The sequence below is a fragment of the Lynx rufus genome, unplaced genomic scaffold, assembly GCF_022079265.1.
Source record: "Lynx rufus isolate CCGP_SWC_20201006 ecotype Redwood Valley unplaced genomic scaffold, mLynRuf1.p SCAF_8, whole genome shotgun sequence".
Taxonomy (NCBI): Eukaryota; Metazoa; Chordata; class Mammalia; order Carnivora; family Felidae; genus Lynx; species Lynx rufus.
In genome coordinates this window covers 113,606,967-113,622,192 of record NW_025814896.1, presented here as the reverse complement: position 1 = coordinate 113,622,192, position 15,226 = coordinate 113,606,967, and the positions used below count along the sequence as shown (strand labels likewise).

Here is a 15,226-nt window from a genome sequence, read left to right as displayed (position 1 = left end):
GCCACCTGCCCCACTCTTAGAAGCTCTAGTGTCACAATGTTTTTTCTCCTATTTCCTTTTTTCTTCTCTAACTTAACATCTCTCTTCCTGTCACTTCAATCATATTGGTCCTGTACTTCACCTAAGTCCTCAACTTAAAGACCTTTAAATATTGGAAGGGAAGAGATACTGTGGGTGAAGGAAGCACATTCCCTTGAGCACCCGGTATTTTACAGGACATATGGTGGGTGTATTTTATGTTACCTCTGTAACTCCTTCAACAATCCAGTAAAGTAGGCAGCAATATTGGCATTTTACTCAGACGTAAGTAAAACTCCCCCCCATTTGCTTATCTAGGACTGAAATCCAATTTTCAAAGACTCTAAAGGTTCTGAGTCAAGAGGCTGGGGTGCTAATTTATGTCCGTTAATGCTAGCTGCATGGAGCTGACTCCTTTTTACTATTTCTAAAATTGGGAGCATAGTTCTTTTTGTCCTAGGCAACCTCACAAGGATTTTTTGAAGACAGAGGCTTTCATGTTAATGAAAGACTTTTTGCTGCAGGCAGACATCATGGCCTTTGGAATCACACCCAACAGAACTCTATTGCCCTTTTGAAGTGAGAACTTTTCTCATAGAAGTAATTCAAGCCCTGGGGAAATTTTGGCTTTATTGTGTCCTTTTTCAGACTTGTGAGAAAATGTGTATGCTGGGGAGCAATAATTCTCATTTCAGCCAGAGAATACCTATCAACACTAAAGCAAGTCCCAAACCATTGGGAGACTAAACAACCTGGACTAAAATAACATTGACACTCACATTGAGACAGTCAGGAATGATTTAGAGTCAGAGTTTGATGATCACCACAACAAACTGTTTTAGAGATTTACTAACATTCCAAGGTCAGTGTTTGGAAATTCGTAATGAGTACTCCAATGGTACAAGTGTATTTGGACTAAAATAGTATTTTACACTATGTGTATAAATTTTGGTTTTTGCCACATTTACAGCACTTTAATAGGCTGATTTTTTAAAATAGCTATTTGATTTAAAAAATACCATGTCACCAAATAACTATTTCGAATATTTTTCTTTATTTAATTGACTTTGAGATGGACAAAATTTCGAAAACCACCTATAACTCAAGGGTTTTGGAAATGTTTTAACACAACGTGGATTCTTTGGGGTTTCTATTATTTAACTCTGTCTGGGGATTTCTTTATGTTCTTTTATCAGGTTCTGCAAAGTACTTATTATTCAAGTTGGATAAACCAGTTCTGCAGACTGCATCCCCAGTGCATTTTCCAAGAATGACAACTGCCCTTAACATTCTTGCAGACCTGGATACCTATCTGTGTGGAACCAGTAGGTAAGTATTTATTTAAACCATTGTAGATTACATATGAAACTTGCCAAAATAAATATGCCTAGGAAAACTGAAAGAAACGTGCTATGATATTAACAAGAGTTATCTTTGGATGGTGAGATTGCGGGCAACTTTTTTTCCTTCCTGTCCTATTTTAAATGATGAATATATGTTGCTTTTATAATAAAGAAGCTTTACTTTTGAAAAAGCAGTTGCAGACATAATAATAGCCACACAAATAAAATGAGATCTCAGGTGCATGTGCAGGTGACAGAATGCTAAGTGGGGACACAGACACATCTACTGATTGCAGAAACAGATTGTAACTGGAGAGCCTGGCCTGCCTAGCTCTCATGTGCTGCCTTCCTTGCAAATCACAAATATCCCAAACATAGTGACAGGTTTTTGGTACCACATTGTTTCTTTCTAACCCCTTATGGAAGGGTAATACCTTCCTCAAGAAGATCAGCTGAATAGAGGTGCCTGGGTGGATCAATCCATTAAGCATCTGACTTCAGCTCAGGTCATGACCTCGCAGTTTGTGAGTTCAAGCCTCACGTTGGGCTCCGTGCTGACAGCTCAGAGGCCTGGAGCCTGTTTCTTATTCTGTGTCTCCCTCTCTCTCTCTGTTCCTCCACTGCTCACTCTCTGTCTCTCAAAAATAAATAAACACTTAAACAATTTTAAAAAAAGTAGACCAACTGAATAATTATAGATTTTACCTGAGAAACTAGTTTAGTTAATGTAGGCCATTTGGTTCTAAGCAATATATTTACCATTCAGTAACAAGAGTTCACAAGATAAAAAGTGTCTATATATACATGAAGGGTAATCAAACTTGTCAATTGTCCAATCTTGACTTTTAATGGGATTGACAGAATTTACATTAAGGAAATAAGAGAAGTGTTGCCCCCAAAATGTCCTGGAAGAGGTACCAAGTTCTTATTATGAATATAGACAGATCCTATTAAGTCTAGAAAGCTAGAAGGAACCTCTATCCCAGGCTGTTTACTAAAAGCTGATTTAAAGTACTAAAACAAACTAAAAATATTATAGTACATATTCAAAGATAAACTTTTTACAATTTTTATTTTATTCATTTCTTCATCCATCCATCCACTCATTCATTAATTCATCAAATGCTTTTTTTTAGTATCTTCTCTATGAGAGACAACATCTTAGGAGTTGGGGAGTATGCCAGAGAACAAACACAAAAATCCTGCGTTCATAGAGCTTATGTTTATAGTGCTAGAAAGATTTAAAAACAAATAAACAAGTAAAATATATAGTACATCAAATGGGGACAAGTGTTATGAAGAAAAATAAAGCCGGGAGGTGAGGTAGGGCATGCCAAGTGGGAGGTGGGTGTGAGGAGAGAGGTCTTGTTGTTTTAAATAGGGTGGTCAGGAAAGGCCTCACCAATAAGGTAAGTTGGTTAAGAGACATAAAAGAATTGCTTCCAGACATCTTTAATATTTCCCTTTCACAAATCGTTTGAGCAGCAGAAGTGGGATAGCATTGATCCCGTGTTTCTGTTATTTTTACTGCACATGTGAAATAATCCTACTTTTTAGGCTCTAAATGTGGCACCGTCAGCACAAGAATATGGTTTTACACAGAAATAATACACGGTAAAAAATTTCCTTTGCAGTTATATGCCTACTGCACAGACCCACTCATATGTCACTCTTTGGTGGTCCCGTTGAACTAACACAACCATATACATGGAAGTTAGCTTTTTTTCCCTATTCATTCATGTGTCTGCTTTCTGAAGCTGACTTTGAGCCTACTGAAGGCAGGGATGGGACAATGATTTGTTCGTCTCGGCAGCCTCAATGCTTAGCCCAGTGCCTGGCATCTGTCAGGTGCTTGATGATTGCCTGTTAAATAAATAAATTTCAAAAGTAGAAAAGACACTGACTTCAAACAGTTTAAGAGATTAATTCCCAGTGGGCACATTAACCTATTAAACTGCCCAAAGTGGATAACTGTCTTACATCACGATGAGCTCTCACCTTCTCTAAGCCCTATATGGAGCTCGCATCAAGGACTCTGAAATAAAATGAGGTGCCTCCAACAGCAATGCTTTCAGTATAAGGAACTCTCAGAGGTGGTTTCCAATCCCATTTCCCCTATGACAGTGATGTAAAATGAGAAAGCTGTCATCCCCACATTTTTTCTACCTATGTGACAGATCATTTGGCTATGTCAACTTTCTGATATGGTGTGGAGGAGTGATATTCCTCATACTGGATTAGGGGGCAAAATCATGACAATGTATGATATCCATACTTGGGAGAGCAATGAAAGGGGAAAAAGGAAACTAAAAGCTTCATTTTACAATGAAGTCCTGATTCTAGGCCTTAATAATTGTGTAGTTTTAGACCAGTTGCTGAATCTCTGCAAAGCCCATGACCTCATCTGTAAATTGGGAATAATAATTACTATTTTTATGAAGCATTGTTATGAAATATTATTTTGTTGGTCATAACAGTATTATTATGAAGGTCAAGTTGGATAATATCTAGAAAGTGGTATGGTGATTGATCTATAATGTGGATGTTTAACAGATTATTGTTAATACTTTTATTACTATTCCCACTAGTACTAATGTCACTATTAGAGAAATCATGCAAATAAGACTTTTTAAATCAACTGTTGAATGTTTATATGATCATTGAGGATAATTCTCACAAATATATTTGCACTTTACAATTTACCTCCTTTGGGGTACCTGGGTAGCTCAGTCACTTAAGCCTCTGTCTCTTGATTTGTGGCTCAGGTCCTGATCTCACAGTTCATGAGAGCAAGCCCCACAGCAGGCTCTGCTGACAGCTCAGATCTTGCTTGTGATTCTGTCTCTCCCTCTTTCTGTGCCCCTCCCCTACTCATGTGCATGCTCTCTCTCTCTCTTTCTCTTTCTCTCTCTCAAAATAAAATAAACATTTTAAAAAATTTACCTCCTTCTATATACTTATAATAATATTAAACCAAGTAACATTTATAATATTCTTGAATGTCTCTCTTATCTCTTAAGAATATGAAGAAAGTTGGGGCACCTGGGTGGCTCAGTCAGTTAAGTGTCTGACTCTTGGTTTTGGCTCAGGTCATCATTTCACAGTTTGTGAGTTCAAGCCCTGTATCAGGCTCTATGCTGATGGCGCAGAACCTCCTTGGGATTCTCTCTTCCCCCCTCTCTCTCTGCCCGTCCCCTGATCATGCACACGGTCTCTCTCTCAAAATAAATAAAAACTTAAAAAAAAGAATATGAAGAAAGTTAAGATATTGTATCAAGACAATGTCGGCTGCAAACTGGGCTGGTATTTAACAGAACATTTCTGTGGTCCTGGGGCACCTGCAGGCGAAGGAACAGGTCAGCAGGCATTTTGCCATCATGGTGGTTGACATATTATCTCTGTCACTTTGATACTTTTCTGGTTGAAAGATGCAGTCAATGGAAGTCATTATCTTTTTCGGTAGGAAAATAATGCTATAATGAGGTCTGAACTCTAGTCTAATAACTTTCTTTTCTTGTTTCTTTAGAGTCTTGGAGTATAACTAAGGACAGACACCAGTACTAGCACAAACGTTACCAAGTTGCATGATTATGGAGATGGTCTACCTATTGCTGAAAATGTATCTAGTTTTTTGACAACGGCTTAATAACCATGGGGTCAAGTGGACTTGGAAAAGCAGCAACACTAGATGAACTGCTGAGCACTTGCATTGAGATGTTTGGTATGAGGGTTTTCTCCCTTTTACGTATCTTGATGCTCTGACATTCCCCTTTTCACGTGCAAGTGTTGCTGTGAAACAGAATTCAATCTCCACCTCTGGATTTGGGTCCTTTTTGATTGACCCCAATCTGTCTCCCCCAAGATCACTGCTCTCTCTGCATTTTCTTCACTTTACTTCCCACAGCTAATATGCCAGCCACATGGTCCACTTAATGTTTCTGGGACATCCTTGCATCTTTCTATGCCTATGCCTTTATTATACTCCTTCACTAAAATTTGCTTCAGGGACCATCTCAGTTGCCATTTCAGGTGTTCATATTACCATTCCTAATCCCTGCTGTTAGCAGTGTGGATTTCTTCCTCCCACAGCCCTTTGGGACTTTCTTATGGTACTTGGTATATGGGGATATGGTTATTCCTCAGTCTTTTGTCTCAGACAAGCATGGGTAGCACAATCTGCTGCATTCTATATTTGTTTATATGACTTGTACCTTCTACTAAGCTACATGCTTTTTATGTTGTTTATGTATCCACTTCAGCATTTCAGGATATTCTTTGCACAAATAGAATCACAAAGGGGTTGTTTTTTAATTGTTTTTTTAAATTTATTATTATAGGAAGTGTTAGACCAGAGTAGGGTGGCCAGATAAAATATGGGATGATCAGTTAAATTTGAATTTCATATAAGGTACATTTTTAGTGTAAGTACATCCTAAATAATGCATTGGATATACTTATGCTAAAAAATCTATTTTTGGTTTACCTTAATTGAGATGAACTAAGTGTTCTGTATTTCTATTTGCTAAATCTGGCAATCTAACACCAGAGGGAGGGTGAGACCAACCTATTCACTCAACTTGCAAGGAAGACCCAAACAATAATTGGGTCTATGAGACGTTTTGACACTAATGTTTCTCTACTGATATTAGAAAAAGAGTAATACTGTTGTCTCCTCACCCCTCACTTTATTTTATTTTTTTAACAGATGACAATGGAGAGCTGAACAATAGTTATTTGCCAAGAATAGTTCTACTGATGCACCGATGGTATTTATCTTCCACTGAATTGGCAGAAAAGCTTCTCTGCATATATCCTTTCAACTACTGCATAATTATTACAATCATAAATCAAGTTCTGTATTTAGTAGAGTGTCTAACAAAAGCTGGTAAATTAAGATGAATAAACAGTCTTCAGTCAGTTATCCAGCTGTTTTGTGGAGATATATATATATATATATATATATATATATATATATATATATAGATGTCTACACAAGGCATCTGCGTGATGGACCAAAGAGTTGACTATCCATCTGGGTGTTTTGGCTGTACTTGAAAATAATCACTAGATATACAATGAAACGGAAGCTTAGGCTGAATGTTTCTAATTTGTCTTAAACATTTCTGCTGTTAGTATAATGAAAGAATAGTCAACACTTATTTAAGACCTAATTTATTCCTTTTAGGATGGTAAAATGATGGACACAGAGGATATGGTTTAGACATATGGAAATGCCAACCAAAATAAGGCACAAATCAGGCACACATGCCACCTAAGTTTTCACATTTTCCCTTGTTGACAAGACATAAAGAACATTCTAACAGGTTTATTGCAATCGGTTGGTTGATATTAATTTCAGATTTCCTTCTGATACAAAAGCAAGCAAAGAAACAAACAAAAAGACCCAGAAACCCCATTCTAGTAAGAGCTTTTAGCAATCTACCACTCTTGTACACAGTGCAGTCCCAAAAGGTGATTGAAAGCCAAATGACACAAAATGACAAAATAGCCTCACATGTATAAGGAGGTTTTATTCCTGGAGATCTAATGTTTATTATCAGCCTGCTTCCAGCCCCAGGGGCCTCCACATGACTGGGAAGCCTTACGGGGTAGGAGCCTGATAGGCAGAGGGTCTGTCAAGTATTAGGGCCATGTGGGCTTCCATTGACTCATTGCAAGTTCCTCCACTTTCTACTTTTCCCCTCCATCCTTCCTACAGCCTCAGGATAGAAGGGAATATTAGAGAGGGTAAGGGGACATTTACCCTGAGCAGAGGTTCTTGAAAGCGAGCAATATCCCGGTCCTCAGTGTAGTCTGAGAGTTTCCAGGACTCAATATGGGGGTGTAACAGTGCATAGGTTACAATTATTCAGTGCTGATATCATCAGAGCTTGTTGTCTCCCCATTTGAACATCCATATAACTCACATGTCCCTGGTATGGCCTTCTTATTAGGAATTCATCTAAATTGGTCAAACAGCTGCAGGTGTGGGCAAAGGAAACAAGGTACAAGGATTTTTTTCTTTAACTAATGTACGTATCGAGATGCCAGTGGAGAAAACTGTGATGAATTTCGGTTAAAGATCTGCTACTTCATGAGGTAAATATACTTATACATGTAATTTGTCTTCTACTTTATGGTTCTGGAATTGTTGATAATTTCTTTTTCCCCAAGCAGCAGACCTAGTTTGGCAATAGAATGGACTCCGATCCCTCTTTTACTGATTTTGATTAAATTGGCTCTCCTCTGTTCCTGGGAGTTGAATTTATCTTTCTTTTAGAGGTCAAGCCATAGCAAATGTGATTAGGGAATGAAACTAGCTGTTGGAAAGAGTAAATTCATTTCTTTCCTATTTCCCCACCATATACTTTCCCATGTAGTTGCCATGAACCGGGAGAAGAGTTTCCTGCACTTAGATGAGAGTAGAGACACTCAGGACTTAGGGTCAGAAAGAGAGACTCAGAGAGGGAGTGGTAGACTTGGGTCCTTGATTGAAGGAGGGAAAAGTGAGAGCTGGTATCATGCGGAGGGGAATAGGAGATTGCTAATTTGGGGTATGGTCCTGGGTTTATGGTGAAATGTAATCTGTAAAATGATACAATAATTTCCATAAAGGTCTAGCTTGAAATCTTCTCATTGTCAAAAATATTTGATGCCTTTCAGGTACTGGATTCTCAAGTTTCCTGCAGAGTTTAATTTGGACCTTGGTTTGATCCGTATGACTGAAGAATTCCGAGAAGTAGCTAGCCAACTAGGGTATGAAAAACACATCAGCCTCATCGACATATCCAGCATGTAAGAGTGGCACAAGCTTCTTTCAAACATGATGAGTCATGATGAGGGGATGGAATAGTGATGGTCCCACTTGACCTCAGTCCATACTATTTCAGAATCAAGGTGTGCTCTTGTGAAGAAAGTCTTGCTGCAAAATAAGCACAGCCCCACTGGACATAGTTCATCTTTCCAAGCCTCAATTTCTTTATGTATAAAATGGGGATAGTACCTTGGTCATGGGGCTACTATGAGCATACAATAAATGCATAGTAAGATAGCATTTGGCATGTAATAGATGCTGAGTACTTAATTACTAAGTCTAATTCCTGTCTCCTAAGTCCTTGCCACTCATAGTGTGGCCTGTAGATCAGTAGCACTGGCATCACATGAGAGCTCAGTAGAAATTCAGAATCTCAGGCCCCACCCTAAACCTGCTGAATTGGAAACTGCATTTTAATAAGAGAGCACTAGCTGATTCATGTGCACATTCAAGTTTGAGAAGCCCTGTGCTATGTGCTTCTGAGATCAGCCTGAGGCTTTACAAATGTTGACCATTGTTTTGCCATGAACTGGTTAGCTCATTTACTAGGAACTCAGTGCTAATTAGATTTGCATTTTATACCTACTAGTTAACTTTGTACAGAGAAAACTATGCAATGGCCCTAAGTATGGTTATCCGTCTTGCAAATATATGTTTTTGTGTCCTGGGCATTCATACTCTGGTCCATTTTCCTAGAATACTTCTTTAAGAGTCTTGATCAACAGTGCATGATCCAGGAATCATTAGGGATGTTGTTAAAAATACAGATTATTCAGGTTCATTCCTAGTAAATCAGAATCTCTGGCAGTGAGGTCAGTCCTCTGTCTTTATAACGAATTTTTCAGATAATCCATATGTTGCTGAAGTGTAAGAACCCAACTTCAGGTGGTTTTCATGTGCCTTCAATCACCATCGTATATATTGATAATCTGCCAAATTTATATACCTAACCCTGACCTCTCCCCTGTGATCCAAACCTTACTGGTCACAAGAAAGAGCAAGTAAGAAATTCTGGATGGATCGGTGCAAACCCACCCTGTCTGGAAAAACAACTCAAAGTTTATGTTCTATTGGCAGTGGGTCAGTGGTTTTCTCTTCAAATATGAAGGACAGGGCGTGTATTTTGTGCAAGCTCCTGGAAGCAGGCCAAGAGTTACAGAGTCAGTAGGTTAATAACTTCCATTGAGTGAAATGGCCTTTCAGCACATTGACCAGACTCACTGTTTCTTTTATAGTCCTTCCTATGACTGGATGAGAAGAGTCACACAGAGGAAAAAAGTATCCAAGAAGGGAAAAGCCTGTCTGCTGTTTGACCATCTGGAGCCCATTGAATTGGCTGAGCACCTCACTTTTCTGGAGCATAAATCTTTTAGAAGGATCTCAGTAAGAAACTGACATTTATTCTTCCAAGGATAACAACCACCATGCCAACTTTCCCAAGAGCTGCGTTTTCATATTGGCAGCCTCTGTCATTGTGCTCCACTGGAAAAGTGCCCTTAATTCACAGGAACAATCCCTTTTAACCAAAGATAAATATTATCCTGCCTTTATTTTATGGCTTAGGAGCTATATATCTGTCGCTATTTTCAATGTCTCCTTTCATACGATTAAAGCATGATTTTCTAAATACTCAGTGGAGATTTAACCATTCAAGGTTTATTTAGCTCCATTGACTTCTCCCAAGTGAACATGTTTTGCTAGGCCCTCCATTTGAGGGAAGACATATTTATTTAGGTTGGGATTTGTATAAATGCCTAATTACGGGCATAGGTTGAGAATAAGAATTGTAGGCTTTGATGAGACTCTCACATCAGGTTGTTTATTTCCAGATATAGAGAGCTGGAATTAAACTTTTCTTTCCTACTCCGTCTTAATAGTGTTCCTTCTCCACCTCCTTTCTCTTCCTCTTGACTGTGGTCTCTTCCTAGCCACCTACTCACTATTTACTTGTTATGAGACTATTTCCTTAATGGCTCACGATCAGGCTTTGTCTCACCAAGCTCTGGGGCAATCACTCCTCTTTCTTTTCCAAGGTGCCAGGAAATTAATTACATTATTACTTGCAAAGAAGAACATGAGGTTAGAAGTATGGATTTTTGAAAGACTGATTCTTTTTACAAAATAATCCTACTTGGAGAGGACCTTAATGATCCTTTCCTGGCAGGCCATGAAAGGGAATCCCCTGCATTGTTTACATGATAGAAGGCTCACATGTATTTGGTGGCATCCATGCTGACTCCCCCAAAAGGTGTCTGTTTTGCTAAGGAGCTGCCTTACTTCAATTATTGTTTTCTTCTTTTTTCTTAAAAAACTGTACAAAATTATTCTGACTTGAAATCATTATATTTGTATTCATTTCCTTTTCTTTAATGTATGCCATGTATCTCAGACTTGCCTGGCTGTTGGAATCACAAGTAGTGGGTGAAAAATGAAGACTCTTGGGTTCTTCCTTTGGAGATATTGATCCTTTAGGTCTGAAGTGTCCCCAGAAACCAATATGTTATAATGCAAATGTCTCAGGTGGATCTTATGATCCAGCAAATTTGAGATTCACTGGAATGTGACTTAGACTCTTGTCCCTCCTCGCCCTGTCCAACACTGTGATGTGTAAGCATGTATCTGTGTATGGCGGAGTGAAACACAGCAAAATAATATGTTTTTTTTTAATTTTTTTTTTCAACGTTTATTTATTTTTGCGACAGAGAGAGACAGAGCATGAACGGGGGAGGGGCAGAGAGAGAGGGAGACACAGAATCGGAAACAGGCTCCAGGCTCTGAGCCATCAGCCCAGAGCCCGACGCGGGGCTCGAACTCCCGGACCGCGAGATCGTGACCTGGCTGAAGTCGGACGCTTAACCGACTGCGCCACCCAGGCGCCCCAGCAAAATAATATGTTAAGGATACGTGTATATTCAAATGTGTAAGATACCATCATAAATGTGAAATGAAAGAAATCATTATGTTGTTATGAAACAGCGTCTCACATCTTCCACACAACGTTCTAATTTCTGATTTTACAAAGACTCCATTATAATTCAGAGTCTCTGAATCTTCCTTTACTAGTTCACTGATTACCAAAGCTATGTCATCCATGGCTGCCTGGAGAATAACCCAACCTTGGAGAGATCTATTGCTTTATTTAATGGAATCTCTAAGTGGGTCCAGTTGATGGTTCTTAGCAAACCAACCCCCCAGCAAAGGGCAGAAGTCATTACAAAGTTTATCAATGTTGCCAAGGTATGTATGTCTGGGCATTAGCCTGGGGTTCTTAAAGGATTACATGTTTGTTCCCTCTAGAGAAAAGTCATCAAAGAAATTTGGGGTTCACACCATAAAGGACAATTAAAGTATTCATAATATCTGGTGGTGAACATCATACTTCTCTCATGCACGAAGACTGCCTTCAATTGGCAGTACTTGGAAGCATTCGTTGTAATGCTTTCTGTAAAATGATGGATATATTTTTCTGGTGGATTGCATTTGTGCTTCATGTTAAATTGATATTATTTGTCCTAGATCCTTGTTATTAAAATAGTGCATTCACCTGTACTTCAGAGAGGCTGGAATAGTTGAAAAATTCTTACAAAGTATTGATGGTAATTTTTTTTTATTGCAGAAGCTCCTTCAGCTCAAAAATTTTAACACTCTGATGGCAGTGGTGGGAGGCCTTAGTCATAGTTCTATCTCACGCCTCAAGGAGACCCATTCTCATCTTTCTTCAGAAGTTACAAAGGTATGGTGGATTAAATTCCAATCCCGAGTACAAAAGTCATTTGTAAATTGTTTAGGGATAGGATGCTCCTATCCGAAGGGGAAAGTTCTCTTCCTAGACAATGGTTGGTTACACATGGGGAATTAAATAGGAAGGGAATAGGCACACCACTGACAAAAACAGGTTGGAAGTGGTGGCAAGTGTCCCAATAAGAAGGCCTTTAAGAATACCAAGTGTCCCAACAAGAATACCATTAACATATTGCAGTTGTGAGTACTCCACAAATATGCACTTGGTGCTGACTATGTGATATGCACTGTGACACACACAGGGCGTACAAGGCAAATAAGACAAATCATTCCTACCCTACCCTCCTCAAATGAAGTCAATGAACACCTGCTCTATTCATAACACTGTGTTAAACACAGTGGACAGATACAAAGGAAGAGAGAGATGTTGACCTTGTCTAGAAATCCCTCAGATTTATAGCTGAGTTGTCAGGAAAAAAAAAAAAAAAAAAAATATATATATATATATATATATATATAATTTTAAAAAAACAATGATCTTTGTCTTTTTAAACTGAGCTTTTTCTGTCATATTTGTTTCCAGACCACAATAATAATATTTTTCCTTTGTCAGTGAAAAAGAACATTTCATCTTTAGGAAAAGATTTCTTTGTAAGCATGTAGTGTGCTGTATCAGTAAGGACACTTTCAGCTATAAGTTTTAAAAAATCTTGAAATTGCTTAGACAGTAAGGCAATGGGTCATCTCACATACCTGGAAGTACAAAAAGCGGGGCCAACTCCAGGCATAATCTGATTAGAGCTCTGGGTCAGTAGTTCTGCCTACCTTTCAGTATCAGTTATTTGTTTCCTTAGACCGGCCTTTCTCCTGATTGGGCTGTCTGCAAGTTGGAGACAGGGAAAACTTCCGCCTTCAGCCCTGCCCCCATGGAATGAAAGACGTTGTTTTTAGGCAGATTGGACCATCTCAGGTCACATTTTCACCCCTGGACCAATAACAATTGCTAGAAGAATATAATGTGCCGATTGGCTTACCTCTGTGTTCTTGAACCAATCACAAACAAGAGGGATGGAATTATAATGACGGTAAATCAGAACCCAAACTTGGGCCTAGGAATGGAGACAGTTCATCTGAGTCACAGGGCTGCTTTCAGAAAGTTGTAGACTGATCAAAATTGAGGAAGGTCTGGTTGCTCTTAGGCAACCAGCGGTAAACAGGAGGTTGTAAGCCAAGAAGCGTTGCTCTCTGACCTAAAACATATCACTCGTCCTAAGCATACTGGGGTTCATTATGTAAGTGTCTTATTTTCCTTGAGCTTCGTACTGAATTTCAAGTAAAGAGCAAAACACATTTTACACATTGTGATGAGTCAGAATTCAGTGGAGGCTCTTAGAGGCTTGGAACCACCAGTGGATCTTCAAAAATTATTTGAAATCTTCTTTCTTACAAAAAAGGAAACTGAGGCCCCTCAAAATGAAGTTACTTGCCAAAGGTCACCTGTCTAGTTAGTGGCAGAGTCCCAAACCACAGCTATCTCATACCTCGGCGTGGCTTTTCCTACCCCATCCCATTCCAGGTTAACCTTTAAGTAATATCTTGAATGCAACTTTCTTAGAACAACAACTGTACTATACTACATACTGTATTTTAATACAATACATGCTTATGTTTGTGGACTGTAGTATTTCCATGAATTGCCAAATACTTCTAGATGATTGGTGCTTTTTAACATCCTACCAGCCCTAGTAGGTAGGCAGAGGTGTGGGCAGTTTCTGTTTTGCAGTAGAATAGAACACACTGCCTAGCTCATATAGCCAGGCCCAGGACATTTTTCTAATTTTCTTTTTCTAGGTTAATAATTTCCCTGCATCAGTGTTCGTGCAATTGATACTTCTCTCAGTGGCTGAGGAATTTCCTAGCCACACACGGCAGGGCCTGGGGGGTGGGTAGGAGGGAAGACTGTTTGAAAATCCTACTTTTCCATCTGTTCCAGAACTGGAACGAAATGACAGAGCTGGTCTCCTCCAACGGCAATTACTGCAATTACCGCAAGGCCTTTGCCGACTGCGAGGGCTTCAAGATTCCCATCCTTGGCGTCCACTTGAAAGACTTGATAGCAGTCCATGTCATTTTCCCAGACTGGATGGAGGACAACAAAGTTAACATTGTAAAAATGCACCAGCTCTCCGTTACCCTCAGCGAACTGGTGTCTCTGCAGAATGCCTCCCACCACTTAGAACCCAACATGGATTTGATCAACCTGCTCACGGTGAGTTGAGGGGACAGGAGTTTGTGCTGAGAGCTCTTCTCACTTCCCAGGGGATGCGGGAAAGTCCTTGAAGGTCATTCACCAGGTTGCATGCAGGGCTGGTAGATGGGGCAGGATCTGAAAGGGTGGGTGAGGGGAGGGGAGCCCAGCCCCATATCCGGCATGAGCTGAGACTATAATCACGGGGCAGAGAAATTTTCCTTTGTCCTGAGGAGCCTAGGTACCACCCCTATAGCTCTGCTCCTAGAGCTCTTGGAGAGGCCCTCCGCCCTCAGCCCCTCACTCTCCTTCGTCACACCAGTCTAGCTCATCACCACCTTCTACGTGGCCTCACCTCATCCATTTCCCTTTGCCCTCCCGCACAGCATAGCTGAAGCCTGGGATAATATCTGGTCCTCCTCCATGATCTCCCTGTCCCCACTGCCACCCTCCCCTTGCCAGCCTGGCCTTTGAGGCCCTTCTAGACTTGTTGTCTATGTATCCTGGGTTGTCATCACCTGATGCCACATCACACTTGCCTTTGAGGAACACTGGGCTTTCCACCACGAACTGCTGCCTTCTGCTTCCTGGCCTTTGCACTTTCTTGGAAAATCCCTTCCCTATCCACCCCTGTGACTAGCTCAAATTCAAAACCTTCTGTCTTTCTGGAGCATTCTCTGTTCCTCTCCAGAGCAGTAAGTGTCTGCTTCATGTGTGGCTCTTGACCTTTATACTTTCTTAACCATAGGGAGGTATCATTTTGTATTAGATTTTTTTTTTTCCTGTTTACCTGCCACATATATCCCATATCCCCACTGCCTCTCATGATACCTGGCATATGTAGGAGCTCAACAGATGAACTGAATGCTGTGTTTAGGAATGTTGTGGGTCAGACAGATGAAATTCAACTAGCATTCATATTTTTTGTCATTCGTGGCTGATCTCTAGGTCCCGGCGCTTTTAGACACAACAGGTGTATGGGAGAGAACCTACCCCATTGATGGCTGCCTTGTCAGGGGGAAGAGGCATAACCAAATTCTTTCACCCTTGTTTAACAAATGG

General features: G+C 39.9%; 1 protein-coding gene across 3 annotated transcripts in view; it reads left to right on the top strand.

Moving 5' to 3' along the window:
• The window catches only part of RASGRP3 (RAS guanyl releasing protein 3), a 76,086-nt gene that overhangs the window by 29,638 nt on the left and 31,222 nt on the right, over positions 1-15,226 (top strand). For all 3 annotated transcript variants that reach the window (XM_047068719.1, XM_047068717.1, XM_047068718.1), the window contains 9 exons: positions 1,215-1,347; positions 4,888-5,082; positions 6,067-6,169; positions 7,398-7,460; positions 8,025-8,156; positions 9,411-9,558; positions 11,239-11,412; positions 11,792-11,908; positions 13,910-14,185. In XM_047068719.1, the coding sequence (XP_046924675.1) occupies positions 5,013-5,082; positions 6,067-6,169; positions 7,398-7,460; positions 8,025-8,156; positions 9,411-9,558; positions 11,239-11,412; positions 11,792-11,908; positions 13,910-14,185 (1,083 nt within the window). In that variant the 5' untranslated portion in view covers positions 1,215-1,347; positions 4,888-5,012. The remainder of the gene's footprint in view (positions 1-1,214; positions 1,348-4,887; positions 5,083-6,066; positions 6,170-7,397; positions 7,461-8,024; positions 8,157-9,410; positions 9,559-11,238; positions 11,413-11,791; positions 11,909-13,909; positions 14,186-15,226) is intronic.